A 19,743-nucleotide genomic window follows, 5' to 3' on the forward strand; every position below is an offset into this window, starting at 1 on the left:
TGACAGACAAGGAACCTTTTGAGTTCAAAGCTTTGGCAGGTGAAACAAGCAGCAGTTGGATCAATCACACACAGGGCTGTGGATATTCATGACGGTTTAGAGGTGCTGTCTCCAGAGGATGGTGCCTCACAGAAAGGGCATCCCTATCTCAGCCTCTGTAAGAGCTGGAGTTGGGGGGGAGACCTGAACTATAAGGATAAACTTGTAGGAAGATTAATGCCTTACTATGTTAAAAATAATAATAAAAAACTTTTTTTTCTCAACAGAAAATCTCTAAATCTTTTTAAATGATCTAATTCCTAATACTCTCTGCTTGACTTGAAAGTGATTTCAGCAATGCTTTGATCTACACCCAAAAGCCACTGGGAATAGTACCAACTGCTCAAATAGGCCAATGCCAAGAAAGAAAAGGATCCCTACTTTGGGAAGAAAAAGAGCATCCTCTTTTTTAGGCTTCTACCAGATCCACCCTGCACCCAGGTTAGCTCACAGGCTTTTAGGAATGCTTCTGTTCAAAAACAGCAATACCCTCTGGAAGGTCATGTGCTGTTGGGAATGATGTCCTTCTCTTTCTAGATCACTCTATCCAGCCTTCTAATTACAGCTGGCTAGATTATTTTTGCAAATAAATTATCCAACTAATTCAAGCCTTTATCCAGCTCATGAATCATTAGCAAACAGACCTTGCTTTTTTTTGCTCTTGGTAATTATCTCCTGAGTGGTTCATGCAAATCGACTTCATTCAGTGAGTGGTATCTGCAGTTTGCTTCCTTCTCCCGTTCAGGCTGTGTAAGTGGCTCCCTCGCTGATGTGCTGAGCTTTACAGCTCTTGAGCTGCATGTCAGAATGCTTTTAATTACAAGATTTCTGCTTCCTAATGCAGAAATCCCCCTGCCACAGCTGTGTCACAAACACACGTGTCAGACAGAACTCCACTCAGACCCGTCCTCATGAATAAGAAACAAGACAGCAGGGGAGGAGTGGAGATGAGCAGCTGTGCAGAATCTGAATAAATATTAGCTGATTCCCTTTTCTGCAGCATCTGTTGTCTAAGTCTCCTCCTCATGTGCAAATAACACATGAAGCATGTGCAGAGAGAGCTCAGAGACAGTAGTATGCCACATTTTTCTAGGGACTGGCCCAAAGAAGTTAGTAAGTCCTAACCATGTCTCCAGACAGAAATAAAGATCCTTCTGATTATTATAATCCCCACTGCTGCCTCATCTTCATACCTTGTGCTTCAGGCTCCCACAGCCTATCTCCCGGGGGCATGCAGTTTGGCATATCTGAAGGAGCCAGAGGAATAGCAAATGTTTTCATGCTAGAGCTGCTCTGTTCATCATAGTACACTTTCCTAAAAAATGGTATGACAGATGTGTTCTAAGATGTAGTAAAATAGCTGATGACATGCCTCATGTTTTCATGTATATTTTGGAAAGAAATGTCTTCCTGACTGTAATTCGTTTAGACCTTGACACACAACAATTGGCAGTGGTGGTTGTTTTCATCTACTGGGTTGTTGTACAAATTCTGTTGTTTTGCACAGTCTAAAGTATTTCTTTCCCCTGTCCTTGATTTTTCCCTAATATCCCTTGCTGTACAGTGTTGAATTCACAGCTGTTCTGCTAGGTGATGTGTAATCCTTTGTGTCTGTCTATTACTGCCTGTACCCCAATGCAAAAAGAAAATACTTTCCGTCCTTTACAAAAAAAAAAAAAATCAAAATAAAAAACAAAAACTAAAAAACAACACCACAAAAAAAACCCCAACATTTGGAATAATCAGTTCACATATAGCCCTAAGGCAATTGTTCACAAGATGCTATGAGCCTGCTCCCTGTGGTTCAGTGTTCAAATTCACTGTTTAATGGTGCTTCCCGTTATTTACAACTTTTATCCGCCATGCCTTGAGGGCACTGACAGACCTGAACTGCCCTGGCTGGTTTACCTCTACCCATTAGCCCAGACCTAAGTTTCAATAAGTCTCCTGGGTTATGTTGCCTGTGTACCCACGTTCAGTGCTGTCCTAGTTTAATTAATTCTTTATCTGGAGATATACTGGACCGGCCTTGTAGAAGGCCTGGTCTTGTTCCCTGGTGGGAACCTGGAATTTACTCGTCACCTTGCCTTACCTGCGGCTGTCAGCCTGCCTGGTGCTGTGGGACTGTGCTTGGTCAATGAGGGCGCCACCTGGGCTGTGATAATAATTTCTCCTGGTTGCTGCATGCCATGAACATCATACTCCAAGGAATTGCCATTTATTCACAACATTGCGCCAGGAGTTCACAGAGTGGCAAAGATGCGTATATATCAAGATGCATGCACATAAAAATGTGTGAAACTTCTGACTTTGAAATAATGTGACTGCCTCAAATCTCCTCCACTCAAAAGTAACCATAAGTGGCTACCAGTGGCTACCAATGGCTGCCTCTTGTGGATAATACTCTTCTGCAGCTCTTGAGGGATGGTCAAGGTAAAAGCTGTTGTCCCCCTTATACCCAAACTCATCAGAAGGGATGAAAAGTTGCTGGAGTCTGTCATACATTTGGAGTATATTCCCACTCTCCTGTGGAAGATGGGGGATTTCAGACTGATCAGTTGTCAGGGTAACATCTTTCAGCAACAATAAACTTGACAAAGAGAGTGAAGGGTACTATTATAGACAATTAACCTGATTTGAGATATACATAACCCCTATGCACTGTAGATATTCACAGAGAGATTTCTGCCATGGTGTAGGGATTTCTCTAGCACAGTAGCCTTAAGCTGGAGGTGGGAAAGTGTCTTGAGGAAGCAAGGTAGGAGCATGCTGTGCCAAATTCATCAGTCCATGAAAAGCTATCTCAGGCAGTTATCTGTTTTAAGAGGCTATTGGACTCTTTTTGCTTTGAGAGGATTTAATTTACTATCCTGGTTAGAATGAATTGCTAATACATCCATCAAAGGCTTGCTTTTCTTTTTATTTTTTGAAGAAAACTGAGTTTTCAAAGGAAAAATGCTCATGAGAAATGCTTGTTCCCTTAGAGATTTTAATTCTTCAGAATAAATTAAGCACTTCTTGATTCTTCTCTAATTTTTTGTTTGTTTTGGCTGAGGAAGGGGTATTAAAACAAACAAATATTCTTGTATTAGAAATCAAATAGGATGAAATTCCTTAATATGACTGATGAGAGATGGTCCACATGAAATGAAACAGAAATTATGATTCAGTGATCATATCTAAATGAAACAAAGGTTGGGGTGAAGGAAGCTTTGAAAAAATTTTCAAGTTATATATTTGTGAGGAGATGTCATGACTGGAAAACAGGCACCATATTTTGCTATTCCTAATGAAACATAAATGTGTTTGGGGAAAGTTGATGGTAGTTTATAGTTACTGTTCATCAGTTTTAGTCAGAGCTCTGGCTGTGAATTTCACAGCCACAGATACCCTGTTGATATTCTTTTCCTAGTCCTTTGGCTTCATTGAATGAAGATTGTTTTCAAAGTGTTCATTGCAGAGAGTGAAACTAATAGCAAGACTGGAGTCAGTTACAAATGCATGAAGAAGCTCTGGCAACAGAGCACTGATTTGGGACCCTGGCAGCAGGATCACAGAGTAATTTAATTCAGATTGAAAGGGATATCATCTGGTCTGATCCCTCACTCTAAGCAGGACCAACTATGAGATCAGATTGAGTTGCTCATGGCGTTGTCTGTTCTGGTCTTGGAAACATACAAGGATGGGGACTGCACATGAACCTTATCATCCTGAACCATTTACAGTAATTTCACGAATACAAGCCGCACCAATTTGACTAAGATTTTGCTCCTAAACCGGAAATGCGGCTAATAATCAGGAGCGGCTAATACAACCTCAGAAGTGCCTGCCAGAGTGCTGAGCCGAGCAGCTGCAAAGTCGGCATTTTGTGATTGTTACAAATCGCTACTGTGTTGCACCGCGGGTGGAGCCTGGCTCCCTGCAGGCAGCACGGGGGGCGGGGAGAGAGGCGGGAGAGCTCTCTTTCCTCCTCTGCCACATCCCAGGGGAGAGACGGGGGGGCCCGGCGCCGCCATTGCTGCGGCCCGGGGAGGAGAGGGGGGACCCGGGCCGCCCCTACCGCGGCCCGGGGTGGGGGGGGAAGCCCGCGCCGCCATTGCTGCGGCCCGGGGAGGGGGGGGAAGCCTGCGCCGCCATTGCCGCGGCTCGGGGAGGGGGGTGGAAGCCCGCGCCGCCATTACCGCGGCCCGGGGAGGGGGGGGGAAGCCGGCGCCGCCATTGCCGCGGCTCGGGGAGGGGGGTGGAAGCCCGCGCCGCCATTGCTGCGGCCCGGGGAGGGAGGGGGAAGCCCGCGCCGCCATTGCCGCGGCTCGGGGAGGGGGGTGGAAGCCCGCGCCGCCATTGCTGCGGCCCGGGGAGGGAGGGGGAAGCCCGCGCCACCATTGCCGTGGCCCGGGGAGGGGGGGGAAGCGCGCGCTGCCATTGCTGCGGCTCGGGGAGCCGACGGGAGCCCCGCGCTGCCATTGCTGCGGCCCGGGGAGGGGGGGGGGAAGCCCGCGCCGCCATTGCCGTGGCTCAGGGAGCCGACGGGGTGCTTTGTCCCCGCCCGCCGCCGCTGCGGCAGGAGCAGGGAAACTCCGTCCCTGCCCGCCGCTGCCGCCACGGGCGCGGGAAAGCTCCGTCCCCGCCCGCCGCCGCTGCCGTAGGAGCAGGGGAAGCTCCGTCCCTGCCTGCCACCGCAGGGCAGCGCCGACCCGGGATGACCGAGCCCAGTGGCAGCGGCGGCCGGCCCCGAGCTGCAGCACCTGGCGCCGTCAGCGGCCCCTAGTGGGCCGAGCCTGCACAGCCTTAGCTCAGCCAGTAAACCCCGCCCTCCCGCGGCTCTGTTACTAATTGCACGCGGGTCCTCGCTGCGAACGACAGAGCGGCTTATATTCGGGTGCGGCTTATCTATGGACAAAAACCGAAATGTTTGCCAACACCCAGAGATGCGGCTTATAATCAGTGCGGCTTGTATTCGTGAATTTACTGTAATCTGTTTTATGCATCTGTTTATCTCTTCATGTTCCCACCACAGCAATATCTCCAGTCATAGCAGTAGAGTGTGATGCTAAAAGAGTTGCTTAGAGAGGAGTTGTCTCTAGCCCTGCTGCCTTACTTTAGGATTTGGGTGCATTCACTGTTAAATATTCAGATTCTTTGGTGATAAACATGAGCATGATCAAACAACAGACTGAGAAGTTCTCCATGTTGCTTTGAAATGTGTCATGTCTAGCAAACTCTTAATTTTTATTTGCATGGAGCCCTAACTTCCTTAGATGTTATCTTTTACATGCCTGTCTGTTAAGCATCTGTGCTACCTGATGACAGATAGGCTGATGTCAAACACGTGTTGGCTAAAATTCAGAGGCACAACTGTTCTTAGTCCCTGAGATACACTCAGAGTTAAAGATTCATACTTTGTACTTCCAAGTCCGTACTAATGGCTCAGTGCTTGTTTAGCATCCAGGAAAGATCTTTATGTATAGGAGACCTGCTAACAAAAGGTCATGACTCACAAATAAAGTTCTGCAAATTTCTCTGTAGTCATGGCTATAATGGAAACTGAGGTTGCTCTCCAGGACTGGATTAGTTCCACATCAATAACGATAATTTCTGCTGACTTTCAACGCCAAAAATAGACTAAATGACTGTTCATTACTCACACAGCTGCCTGTTTTTATTAGGGGTAACTCCTGAACCATTTAGTGGACCATACAGTGTGGTTGTGCATTAAGAAACTTCAATATTGGACTCTGGAGACAACAACAGACAGAAAGGTGGATGCAAAGTCATCTTACTGCCTTTTCATTACACATTCTGTGAGATGGGACTCCTGGTCAGTAAGAGTGTCTGGAAGAAACTTGATGACAATGACAACTGTTGTGCTTTTTATTTATTTCTTGTAAATTGGCTCCAGCAGGCAGCCTCAACATGTAACCATACACTCTTTTATCTATACTGGCATATGCCAAGATAGATAGAGTCAAAGTGCCTGTACGTCTACAGTCTGCATCCTTAAGTCCTTAGAGGAGGAGAAAAACCTTAGAGTCAGCAGGAAGGCTGCTAGCATTCAGTCCACAGCTGGCTGTGAGTGTGTCCACACTACTGCTTTTGGGACACAAGGAAAAGGTTCCTTCTACTCTTAAAGTGCACCTATTAGGGATCCAGGAGATGGTGGAGAAGAGCATGCCAGAGGTGGCCAGAAGGAGTCAGTTGGTTTCCTAAAAATTCTTGATATTTATTTTCCACAGGAGATGGTGTAAAAGAGGGTGCCCTCTTAAAACTATTTTTTTAGGCATGACAAACTTTGCAAATGTGTTGAATTCCAGGGGGTGGAATTCCCCTATGAATATAGGGGAAATTTTAAAGCAAAGGCCCTAAAGAAAATGAGGCATTTATTACCTAGTCTGAGAGAATCTGTACATAGTCTGGACTTCAGGAATTCAGTTTAGCTATATATTTTTATGCTATCATATTTATAATTGCTATGGACAACCCGTATATTTTATATGAAAAAAAGAATACAGTAAATTCACGAATACAAGCTGCACTGAGTATAAGCCACATCTCTGGGTGTTGGCAAATATTTCGTTTTTTGTCCATAAATAAGCCGCACCTGAATATAAGCCGCTCTGTTGTTCGCAGCGAGGACCCGCGTGCAATAAAGTTGCCAGATACTAACAGAACCGCGGCATGGCGGGGGGTTTACTGGCTCAACTAAGGCTGTGCAGGCTCGGCCCGCTTGGGGTTGCTGACAGGGCCAGGTGGCCTAGCTCGGTGGTGCTGCTCGGGGCTGGCTGCCGCCTCTGGGTTCGCTCGCCCCGGCCCCGCTCCCACTGCGGTGCCGGCCGGACACGGAGCACCTCTTGCTCCCGCCACGGTGGCGGAGGGCAGGGGCAGAGCCCCCCCCTCCTTCTCCCTGAGCCGCAGCGATGGCGGTGCGGGCTCCCCACCTCCTCCCTGAGCCGCAGCAATGGCGGTGTGGGGCCCCCGTCGGCTCCCCGAGCCGCGGCAATGGTGGCGCAGGCCCCCCCCCTCCCCGGGCCGCAGCAATGGCGGCACGGGAGCCCCCCGTCTCTCCCCCGGCTGCGGCAGAGGACGGAAGAAGAGAGCTCTCCCGCCTCTCTCCCCGCCCCCCGTGCTGCCTGCAGGGAGCCAGGGCAACAGAATAACACTTTGTAACAATCGCGAAATGCCGGCTTTTACTGGCAGGTGCTTGGTTCGGCGCCTTGGCTGGCACGTCTGGGGTTGTAAATGTCAGAAAATTATTCACATATTAGCCGCCCCCGAGTATTAGCCACACTTCCGGGTTTCCACCAAAATTTTAGTCAAATTGCTGCAGCTTGTATTCGTGAAATTACTGTACTTTATTTAAACAGTTATAGATGACTACTGCTAAAATACACTTACAGAAATGGTTTCTGGCAAAGAAAAGTCCTTTAGCATTCCCTTCTTTAACATATCTCAGCCCAATCAAAGCTGTTGGGGAGGATGAATCAGGAAAATCCTATAAATGTGATTGTCTAGTTAAGGATTTTGAGAATATGGAAACCATAAGCGAGATAGAAATGATAGCAGTTTTCGACTGTGTGGCTGAGAGCAACAATGTGGATGCTTGAAGGCCTCCTTTCTTTGTTTAGATAATGCCAGATGCCACAAATACCAAAGAGCCAGCAGAGACCCTCTCCAGGCATAACATGAAGGGTCCGAGATAAGGTTTAGAGATAAGAAAGCAGTAAAACATGGTAATATAGCAATTTCTATAGGTTGCATGCAAATGTTAGAGAATTTGTATCTTGTATTAGATTGGTTAGTGGAAATTAGAATATTCAACACAGAAGACGATTTATTGTATTGTAACAGAAAACTCGCTCTCCTAACTCTTTATTCCTTCTCTTAACTCTCTTAATTCCCTCTCTTAGCTCTTACTTCTCTTACCTAGTCCTCTTACTTAGAATTTCTATCACCCTGCACTCTCCTTCTGCCCTACTCTGAGCTGCGGCTGGCAGCTCCAAGCAGGGCCCTCTTCATCCACACCCTATGCAATAAACTGCAAACTTCAAGACCTGCCTATTGAGATCTCCCCGTTTGTCCCGACCATCCTGCCCGCCCCCACACTAATCCCACACAAAGCTATTCACATTTTCGGCTAACTGAATCCCAGTTCTCAGGTATTTTGCAAATGGGCAGTAACACAATAAATAGCAAGTTTCTTGTAAGTCATACTGAAAGTCAAAAGTTCACCTCTGAAAATCAAAGATGGATATACACTTTCTGCAACACAGAGAGTGTCAGATGTGATACTTTCCCAGAGGGAGGAAATGATTATACTTGAGATTTTCCATTTTAGTGCATTTGAGAGACATTTTTTATCCATTTACTCCTCTAGCATCAGCAACAAGAAAGTGTGCATGAAAGAGATTACTGAAAATATAAAGCCATTCAATAAATCAATAGTGTGCTTTCATGTGGAATATTGTGTTCATTCCTAGTCACCAGCCATCAAGTGGTAGCACTAGAAATAGAAGTAGCTCAGAGATGTGTGACATGAATGATTATCTGCTTGGGACGGTCCTGTTAAAGAAAGATTGAGAAGGATGTGATCTCTTAGTTTAAAGAAGATACACATAAGAAGAATAAGGCTAGTGAAATATGTAACAGCACATGGAAGACCAAAAATAGGGTTAGCATTTCTTGGGACTCTTCCCAACAATACAAACACTGTGAAAATTCTGGGCCTGGATCATTTTTGCATGTGTATATTATTATAATAACTAGTGTTTAATGCAGCATTTTTTAAAACTGAGCTTTACAGACAGACTTAAAGACACAAAGCATCCACTCAGCATTCAGCCTCACTATCCAGTGCAACAGATGTAACCACTCTCAGTCAGCAGAAGCCACCACAGAATGAAAATTCTACATTTACAAACATAAGTTTCAATAAATATTTCTACCAACACATATAGTTCTTCCTTTTCCTCTGCCTGTTTGGTTTGGATTAACATTGGAATTTAGCAAAAGTTTTCGATAACCTGATTGTTAGGGACTGCTAATTTGGGTTCTGCAACATTTAGGGCTCAGTGAGATGATTCCGTTGAATATATCAATATTCAGCAGCTGAACGTTCTTTGCCACTGTGGCAAGTATCTTCTTTGTTTTTATGCTTCAAAGTCTTTCATAGCCTTTAGTCTTTCCTGGCATCCGAGAGAGAGGGGTCAAACCGCATGGGGCTACTGGGGACTTGATCAGTTTACAAGAAGCCCTGTGATACAGTTGCTTTTGTTAGCAGGGAGTGGACTGTATCACCTTGGAAAATTCTTGGATTCAGATGTTCCCAAATCACAGCACTGCTTTGTAGCAGCAGGATAGTAGTGTGTCCATCATGAAAGCCTGCAGGATTTTTGTCCATTGCAAGCTAAACTTCTGGTCATACTCCTGGTTCTTCCCACTGCAGGGTTAATATATGACCCATAGGACAGTTTACACACCTAAGTGTTATCTGCTATTTCTTTTATTTACCATGAATATTTCATTCCTGCTGGAAGAAAGAGAGCCACTAGCGATGGACCAAAGTAGAGCTACATACTGGGGAAATTGGTGGAATTTGTGAGATCTAGTTGAAGATGCAAACTTGTCATATTATCTCAGTCTGGTAGAATAAATCCTGACACTTCAGACCTGAAGCCATGGAGTACATTTGCACACGAAGGTTTGGGATGTAAATCATGCTGTGCTCAGAGCTTAGGCAGTAGGAACTGTGGTGCCCATGTCTTAAGCCAGCTCCCTCCACAAGCACTCTTTAAGCATCATCAAGGCATGTTGCAGTGCAGTGCTGTGATTTTTTTGTCTGTAGTCTTCACTGGGATGTCAGTATGCCAGGAAAGGTAACAGTCACCTGACACTCCTCATCATCCCACGGTTTCAATCCAGAACCCCCTCCCAACACAGAGGAGCCTTAAGCTGTTGTGACACATATGCTTCTCTTCACCCACACTACTGCTAAACCTTTTCGCCCATAGCACCGCTGACAATCCAGCCACAATTAATTCTGTTCAGATGGAGCTGAGCTCCTCTCCCATTTTATCATTCACAAACACAGATGAAAGGCTGAGGAAACAGCTGATTTTTGCCTTCCTGTGATGTATTCTCTTTTATATGCTTGAATCAGCAGAGAGGTGACCAAGAATCTCCTGAATGATTTGCATTGCAGCAGGTACCTGGGTTTTTTCTTAGCCCAGAGTGACACAAGTGCTGGCACTTGGTGACTTGACACTTGCAATGTATTGAATGTGGCAGGGGAAGAGGTGAAGGCAGGCAGAGAAAATGTTTGCTGTCTGGGGCAAAGGAATAATAAGACACCCATCCTGACCCGTGTCCAATGGCAATGGAAACTATGGCTTGCAGAAAGCTGGACAACAATATCCCACATATTTTTGCACAGAAGCTGTGTTGTGAACATACACTGGAAGCAGATTTCAGAGTAATTGCCATTTTACATACTGCATTTCCCAGATAAACCTCTCATTGCCCTCACGGGTGTTTACTGTTTGTTTGTTTATGCTGAACAAGAGCAAACTGAGGCATATGACCAAATAACATCTTTGTCTGGTGTTGCACTTAGTGATAAAACATTAGGCTGAGAGTCTAATGATAAGCATGGACCACAAGCAAATTTCTGATAAAGATATGTGTTTTGCTAAGGAGTTGTTTTTCCTTGCTTGGGTTGGTTCCCTATTAGCCATTGTTGGAGTGTGACCAAGGAGTCTTTCCCTTACAGAAGAGGTGAGGATGCTGGTTGAGTAGATGCTTCTCTTGCTTCAGGAAGAACCAATGCTGGCTCTCTCCCTTTGGCCTGCTCCTGGAGACCCCAACAAGTGTGCTATGGGCTGAGAAACCACTTGTCAATTGGGTCAACTTCTCTTTCCTGGTGATCTCAAGAATTTGAAACTGATGAGTGAGATCACATCTGTGGGATTGGCCATTTATAAAAACCAAAAATTTTTCAAGGAATAATAAAGAAATTTCAATCTATATTATCACTCTATCTATTTGTATACGACTATCACTACTTCCGGATCTCTAGTCTCACATTTATTATTGATGTTTGATGTCCTCTGCTGAAAGGACTTTCTTCCATCTGTCTGTCCCCTGCTCAGCAAACAGCCCCTGTAACCCAGGCCCCAGAGAGGCTGCAGACAAGGCATCTTGTTATCATGGACATTTGCTCATCTGCTTTGGAAGCTCCTGCCTGCATAATTTAAAACACTGCCCTCTGAAAATCCTTGGGAAGATGGGGAGATGCAGTTGATTCCCAGTGTATTGTCAAACAACTGAGCATGTGACATGGCCAGCACCACTGGTCCCATTTCAACAAACCCTGTGATAATTCGCTAGAGGGAAAGCAATTAGACAAAAAAAAAACATTTAGCTGAAAAGCAGGTAGAGAAATATTCTGTCTTGCCTTATGGCTACTATCTAAGGGAATTCCTCCCTCCAGAACAGTTGCACAGATCTAGTTGTGTCCTGGACTCAATCTTATCTTTGGACCAAAGCGCAAGAAGTGTGCCACAAAACTCTGCAACTGCAAATATGACAAACAAAGACATCTTTGCCTTCCTTTTTTTAGCATGTCTTGGCATTAAATATCTTATCGTGAGCTTACTGAAGACAGATGGACTTGACAGGTGCCAAGTTCCAATACAGTAATTTTTATGGTTCTTATAAGCAAAAGAGCAAGCCATCTTAAAAGTTAGCCTCTAGCACTGTTATAAAACATGGATGTTGATACAATCCTGACACCAGATCACACACTCCACACCCTGTGAGACAAGCCATGAGTGCAAGAGTGAAAAACTGACATTGAAACACAGCTCATCACAGAGAAACTGCACTGAGATGACAGCATATAGGGAAAGAAATGTATCAGCTGCTCACGTTGCAGCGCAAAGAGACTCTGAACAAGCAAAAGAATTAGAAATACTCATTGGTATAATTGGCATTGCTGAAACCTGGTGGGACAATTCACACGTCTGGAATGTTAAAATCCATGCGTTTAATTGATTTAGGAATAAGTGAGCAGAAAAAAGAAGTGGAGATGGCAACCTGCAATAAAGATGTCATTATTTGATTTAGAGTTATCGATAATCCAGAACCAAAGGATGTTGAATGCATACGTTACCTAACATAACTCAGGAGGCATGCAGGTACAGGGATGTTCCAGAGTGCTAAATCAAAGCAGAAAATAAGGTGAGTTATTGTTTAAGCACCTGTCTCTTCTTCATACCTAATGCAGAAGGGTTAAAAAAATGAAAGCACTGTTCTAATGAGCTTTGATTATAAGCATATACGCTGGGGTTGACAGAGTTTAAAAGTTTCTAAAATTATAAATTATAATGACCGTGAGATGATTGCATTAAATGTGGGCAAACAGAGGGCAGTGGCAAAGAGCTAATTTCTCAACAGCGAAAGAGAAATACAAGTGAAATTAATGGGGAAAAAATAGGTATGAAAGATGAATGAAAATTGTCAGGTTTTACAGAAAAGTTTGCTAGAAAAAAAGTACAGTAATTTCACGACTATAAGGCGCACCCTTTTGACTAAAATTTTTCCCTGAACCCGGAAGTGCGCCTTATAGTCCGGTGCGCCTTATCTACAAAGTTGTGAAATTTACCAAACTGGAAGTGTGAGCCACAATGAGGGGGCGGTGCCGCGGGAGCGCTGAGTCGTGAGGGGGGGCAGGAGCGGGCAGTTGCACCAGCAGGAGCCACGCAGACAGGGAGGGAGGGAGGGAAGCACCGGCCCCAGCCCAGGCAGAACAAGAAGTCGGGCGGCGCCACCCCGGGCGCGGGGGGAACGAGAAGCCAGGCGGTGCTGTCCCCGGCCCGGGCATGGGGGAAATGAGAAGCCTGGCACCCCAGCCCGGTTGCTGGGGGAACGAGAAGTGCGAGCCCGCAACAGCCCCAAGTTGAGCAGAGCCCGCCCGGCGGCGGCATCAGGGCAGCAGCAGCGCGACTCGGGCTGCTGGGGGAGAGTGGCGGCAGTGCGACCCCTGTGGCCAGGGGAAGTCGCGGCCACTGCAGCCACAGGAGGAACGAGAAGCGTGGGCGGTGCCGGGCGCGGGACGAACGAGAAGCTGGGCAGCGCCAGGCGGGGGAGGGATGAGAAGCCAGGCGGCGCCGAGCGGGGGAGGAATGAGAAGCCGGGCAGTGCCGGGCAGAACGAGAAGCCAGGCAGAACGAGAAGCTGACTGGTGCCGGGTGGAACGAGAAGCTGGGCAGTGCTGGGCGGGGGAGGAACGAGAAGCCAGGCAGCACCAGGCACAGGAGGAACGGGAAGCTGGGTGGTGCCAGGCGGAACGAGAAACCGGGCAGAACAAGAAGGCGGCTGGCGCCAGTCCCGGCTCGGGCGCAGGAGGAAGAAGAACTCGAGCTGTGCCAGCCAGCGCCGGGTGGGAGTGCCTGGGCCCACGGCAGCTGCAGCCGCTGGGCAGGGGAAGCCAGGACCCGCAGCTACGCAGTGGGAGCCAGGAGCCGCACCAGCCAGGGGCGGGCCCAGAGTGCCGGGGCCCGCAACACTGGGAGGGCACCTGGGGCTGCGTTTAAAGGCTACACAATCTGTGAAAAATGTTTGCAAACTGAGCCCCTGCCAGTAATTTGTTACTTTGTTGCATGCGGTGCAGCTCCTCGATGCAAAAAAAAAGCACGAGCCATGAGCCGAGCTGCGAGGTGGGGCGGTGCCACAGGAGCGCCGAGCTGCAAGGAGTAGGGGGAGCTGGCAGCCCCCAGGCAGCAGTCGCTGTGCGGGCTGGGCAGCACTGCCCAGCCCCCGGCCAGTAGCAGCCACATATGGAGAGAGGGAATGGGTAGTGCTGCGCCTCCCCAAGCCACGGATGGTCCCGAGCCGCCCTGAACCGCAGCAACCCCGAGATGTGAGCCGTGGCCACCCCGAACTGCAGCAGCCGTGAGCCACTGCCGCCCCAAGCCCTGCCTCGCCAGCCAGGGGCGGGCGGGAGTGTCGGGCCCTGCGCACGGGGAGGGCACTTGGGACTGCGTTTAAAGGCTACACCAATCTGTTAAAATGTTTCCAATCCAAGCACATGCCAGTAAACTCCACGATCGCAGGATTCCGTTACTAATTTGTTACTTTGTTGCGCGCAGCACGGATCTTCTCAGCAAAAAAAAAGTGCACCTTACAGTCTGGTGCGCCTTATCTGATCTACAAAGTTGTGAATTTTGCCGACTCCCGGGGGGTGCGCCTTATAGTCCGGTGCGCCTTATGGTCGTGAAGTTACTGTACATATTTTCAATCAACAAAAGGGATGCTTTGCCTTGAGAGCTCATCATCCTTATTCAGCTGCAAAATCAAAGCAGCAATCAGAAACTGGGAAGACATGTACAATAAATGAGTTATACTGTATCAGAAAACAGATGACAGTCAATATAAATTAGAAGTCATGAATATAGAAAACTGATAAAGGAAACTAAATGTAAGTTGAAAATAAGTATGTGGTAAGACTAAGGACAGTAAGAAGTTTAAGTGTATAAGGAACAAAATAAATTCTATCAAGGTTCATGATAGAAATAGATAGATAGATAGTGGAAATAATATTTTATTATATATTGGAAAAAACAGAGACTAACTTAAGTACTTCCTCTGGTCTGTATTTTTAAAACACAGCAACATTTTAAGAGGATGAAGAAGTGTTTTCCAGTCCGTTAGTGTCTTGAGCTATCTGCTATGGTTAGATATTTTAATGTTTCCACATCTGAATTACTTTTTACCCAAGAGTCCAAAGAAGTTCACTGTCTCACCTATTGATTAGAGTCAATAAACTGCAGTAAACAAATCTTGGCATGGACGCAAAATCTCAAAAGACTGAGAAAATTATAATGCTGTGTTAATGTAGAAAAAAAATGCAGGAAACTTGTTCCACTGGTAGGTCAGATAGCCAGATGCCCGTTGCTGACAAAGTAACGAGCAGAAATATATAATTAATGACAATCAACATGTCAAATCTGTTGTGATTTTTCTGGACTTGCAAGTTTAGCTGAAGAAGTTAACCACACAGATTTCTCTTCACTTAGTAGTGCATGATATTCTTATTTAAAAAAAAATATATACCTGTGATGATTTTACAACATCCATAAAGCACATCATAAATGGATTAAGAATAAACAGCTTAAGGCCTTTAAAAAGAATTGTTGGGAAGAACAACTCTTCAGATGGAGATGGTGTCTCACACAGCTCCATAATCAGAAATGGGCCTGATGGCTAATGATCTGGCAGTAATAAAAAATCACAGTCAGTAAAATTTATAGGGAGATAAAGTTTGGCAGGAGCAGTAAATACAAGGAAAAAAGCCGTCATGGACCCTGAATTGCATCCAACAGCAAGTGGATGCTTATAGACAAAACCATTTTGACATGGCTCAATAAAAAACTAAGAAGAAAGAGCACTAGCTAGTCCTACCACAAGTGTCTTGTGATACGTCAACTCTGAATGTTTCTAGTGACAAAGCCAGACAAGCAATGATCACCTTGTATCACCTTTTGACAAAGAGAGATAATAAGAGCTTCCAATGCAGAAGGAAAAAGTCTTTCTTACTTCTCTGTTGTAAAAGAGTTATTTATGTTTGCATGAGAGTATTACAGAATCACAGGATATGCTGAGTTGGAAGGGACCCACAACGATCATGGACTCCAGCTCCTGGTCTTGCTCAGGAACATCCCCAAGAGTCACACCCTGTGCCTGACAACATTATCCAAATGCTTCTTGAACTCTGTCAGGCTTGATGCTGTTACTGCTTCCCTGGGGAGCCTGTTTCAGTGCCCAACCATCCCTCTGGGTGAAGAACCTTTTCTAGTATCCCAAACTAAACCTCTCTTGGCACAACTTCAAGCCATTTCCTCAGGTCCTGGTTGTCAGCAAGAAGACATCAGTACTGTCCCTCCACTTCCCCACACACAGAAGCTGTATACTGCAATGGGGTCTCCCCTCATTAATCAGACTACGTCAAGAATACCACTTTCAGCTCTGGTGTCCATCCTTTGAAGGATGCTTAAAAATCAAAGAGAAAAACAAATAGCAACTAAAATCTTTAGAGGTCTGAAGAAAGTGCCTTTCTATGAGAATCTCAGAGAATCTTTACTAAAACCAAGACAGAGAAGTGATTTGATTGCCACTTACAAGTACCTTCATGGGAGAAAAAAACAGCTACTAAAGAGGTCTCTCTAATCTAGCAGAAAAGAAATAGTGGAGGAGTCATTGAAAGCTGGACAAATTTGGACTGGAGGCAAAGCATGAATTTCAACAAAGAGGATGGTCAGCCAGGAAACAGCACTGACATAAGATGTGGACGTCATATCCCCTGCTCTCCTTGAATCAAGACTAATGCTCATCTAAAAAAAAAGATATTTTCATGAAACACTAATTCTTCCTGCCATTATAGTGCAATGGAATAAGAATATGAAAGACCCACAGTGCACAGAAGGTCAGACTGTTTGATCAAACTGTGATTCCTTTAGCTGAAATGTAGCAGGCCCAGGAATTGCATTTGTGTTCTGTTGGTCAAATGAGCCTCACTGTAAAAATCTAATCTCCAGAAAAATAAAAATAGGTCTTTTTCTGCCACCTGCAAATGTGTTATTCCTTTCTACTGACCATCCACTGTGGAAGCAGATGGGGACCTTAAAGAACGAAAACCTAACACTGTGCTGCTCCTTCATCTGTCTTCTTTATTGTTGCCTTTAGAGGTTTGGATAGCAATCCCCTAGAAATCAGCAAAACACAACCACAAGATCACCTGTGGAATAGCATTGTGGAGAGTGTTTGTCACTGCTCATTTGGAAGTCCATCTTTGCTCAAAGTCTCTGGCATTACTTGCTAGTATTGTGTTGTGCTGTAGTAAAGCAGGGAAAGAATTTGTAAAAAGCAGAACCAACTAAAGGCAGCGCAGAACCAGGAAAGATCTTTAATTCACAGGACAAAACAGCACCAATAATACTTCCAAAGCAGCTGGGGGCTGGTTTATGGGTCGAGCCAGGACTGGATGCACAGCCCAGACCATAGGAGGGTAGGAATTGCCCAGATTTATGAGGTATCCCCACCAGTGATACACCACGTGGTAGTGCCCTCTTGCCAGAGGCCACCACAGCACCTCACCTCCCAATTGAGGTATGAATGCCTGGATATTGTTCCTCTGCTGTCAGCCCAGGGACTGGCTCCTGAAGATCGATCTGGTGAACTTGCAGTCTGAGTAACGGGAAAAGAATTGAAAATGCCAAAAGGAAAAAAATTCGACTCTATCTTGCCGCTGGTTATTAATTATATGCAGTTTTCCATAATCTCCAGAGTAGTTGCTTGATCCCCTCAGGACCATGTGTTAGCCTTGCAAATCAGAAACAAGCCTTTTCTCTTTCTTTCGCCAATGTAATTGCTACATATTTTTTCCATCCTTTTACCTCTTTTCTCCTCCCCATCATCAGTACATCTTCATTCCTTTCTTTGATCTATCTTTCTCCAGCTACTACTTTCCAGTTTCTGTTCCCTCTATCTCTTCTTCCATCATCTCTTTTGCTCCATACCATTTTCTCTCATATTCCCTCTCTCATAACTCTACCACAGCAATGCCCTGACACAGGAAAAGTGATCTGTTTTTATAAGAAAAAATACAGCTGCAGCCTCAGCCTGTTTAATGAAAGTCTGGAGTTTACGGCAAGAACAGCTTCTGTTCTTGAAGTAGAGGCAATATTTCGTATTAATATTTGATATCTTATTTATGACAGTAAATCAGATGCATGAAATCTCCCAGGAAGAGCTGAAGGCAGAGTTCTGTTTAATGATATAGTGCTAAGCCAGGCTGATGGACCACCCCTTCTTGTGTTCCTGCAAACCTCTCTGAGTTGTCCTGGTTTTAGATGGCGCACAACCTGCTGTAAGTCGAAGAACCAGAGGAACAATATTTATGAAACCCTTTACAGCTTATGTTAAGATTCCCTGTAAACTGTATCATCTTCCAACTTTTATCTTAAGTTACTTCTGTCTCTGGCCCAAATGCTGAGTCAGATGCCTTCCCACATACCTTAGACCAAGCAAAGAAGATGACTGTGCATTTTTTTATTCCCTCTTTCTCACAGACACACACAGACATATGCAGAAGGACATTCTACCACTGTCTGCATCCATATATGTGGCTGGGGGAATTAAAAAAGACCTTACACTCATTGTTTCAAGATGCATAAAGCCAAAGTGATTTGGACCCTGTTGAAGATGAAGATTTCCCAGCTCTCCTCTTAAAGCCTTATTCAACTGATGCTTGTACTTTCTTTCATGTTTGCCCCAAAAACATGTTGTCCTTTCCGCAGATGTTTTGGAGACCCTCATCTCCAGAGCAAGTTCATTCTTCCAGATCTGCTCCTGCAGCTCCTGGCTGAGCTCTACTTCTCCTTTCCGAAAATCTGCATCTCAAGGTGGCATTAGCAGTAGGCTATTTCCCTTCCCAAGGCCTAAAAGGGCTTGGTAAACGTAACTCAAGCACAATTTGCTCTCATTGCAGTTTTCTGTGCTTGAAGGGAAGGATGAAAGATAGATGTATTCCCTATTTGTCTCTCATCTTCTTCCTGAAAGAAGATGATGAGATGCAATGAAGTCAGAAAAGAGGGGCAGAGGAAGAATATGCCTCTTTTAAGCCCTCACTGCCTTTTCTGCTCCAGGAGAATATCATGCCACAAGCATGGTTTGTGTTCAGACAGACATCAATGCTGCAGGACCTGTAGTCAGAGAAAAATCATGAGGCTTGGAAAAAAACTATTTCTCTGGTCTGGAGTTTTGGTCTGAAGTAGTCAGAGATATAAAAAGCTGTGATCTTTGTGTACTGCTCCTTGAAGATAACTTTTTCTATACTCTGCCCTGGGGAAGCCCTGGCACAAGTACTCTTCATTGCTTGTCTGCTACCCTCCACAGAGACCCTTTTCAAAGAGCTATACCTGACTGGTTTTCTTTTTTTCAAGATGCAGTATCTCAGCATGAGAGACACCTCAGCAAGTGGGTCAGTAGGAGAAGGCAGGTTACCTACCCCACAAATGCCCAGAAGGGCAGTAACAGGAGTAGTGAGGAGAAAAAGAAAACCAGCTTTTTTCCTCCCTTCTGGGCTTGGGCAGACTGACAGGCACAATAAAATGTGTGGGTGTCACTTGGCAGGTGTGAATTGTTTAGACAAGCTACAGTACACATCTCTAGTTGTTTTAAACTGTCTTCATGCATCAGATCTCACCGCCCCTTACATAGATTTCTTGCCACAATCTTTCACTGAAAGGATTAATGTCACCAACACCGGCACCGCGCTCACTCCATGCACACAGTGCGGCCGCGGACACCGGCGGGCCCAGACTCTGCTCTCCCGCCCGCTGCCGCACAGCACCTGAGGCAGGGCACCAGCCCGGCTGGTGAGGAGCGGGGCCTGCCTGATGCCAGGGCCACCCTGGCTCCGGGGCGGGCTGGTGTGGTGCTTGGGGGGGCTCCGCTGCTCGCCAGGAAACTTTCCCGCCTGTGGCCCCTGCCACCTCCGACAGTCCAGGGCAGCAGGTCCCCAGCCCACCCGGCCCTGCTGCCCTCGCCCCCCTGGGCCACACCCTCCCCTCACCTGGGCGAGAGTGGAGCCGACAGGTTTAATAAAAGTGAGTGATTTTTCTCTGTGTGTTTTTTAGTTTTTAGGCTGTGTTT

General features: G+C 45.9%; 1 protein-coding gene across 1 annotated transcript in view; it reads right to left on the reverse strand.

Annotated features, from left to right (window-relative positions):
• Positions 1-12,248, reverse strand: part of ARHGAP31 (Rho GTPase activating protein 31) — a 101,171-nt gene extending 88,923 nt beyond the window's left edge. Inside the window, exon 1 of the mRNA XM_033053188.2 lies at positions 12,203-12,248. Coding sequence (XP_032909079.1) covers positions 12,203-12,209 — 7 coding nt within the window. The 5' untranslated portion in view covers positions 12,210-12,248. The remainder of the gene's footprint in view (positions 1-12,202) is intronic.
• Between the last annotated feature and the right edge of the window lie 7,495 nt (positions 12,249-19,743).

Source organism: Catharus ustulatus, chromosome 2 (assembly GCF_009819885.2).
Source record: "Catharus ustulatus isolate bCatUst1 chromosome 2, bCatUst1.pri.v2, whole genome shotgun sequence".
Taxonomy (NCBI): Eukaryota; Metazoa; Chordata; class Aves; order Passeriformes; family Turdidae; genus Catharus; species Catharus ustulatus.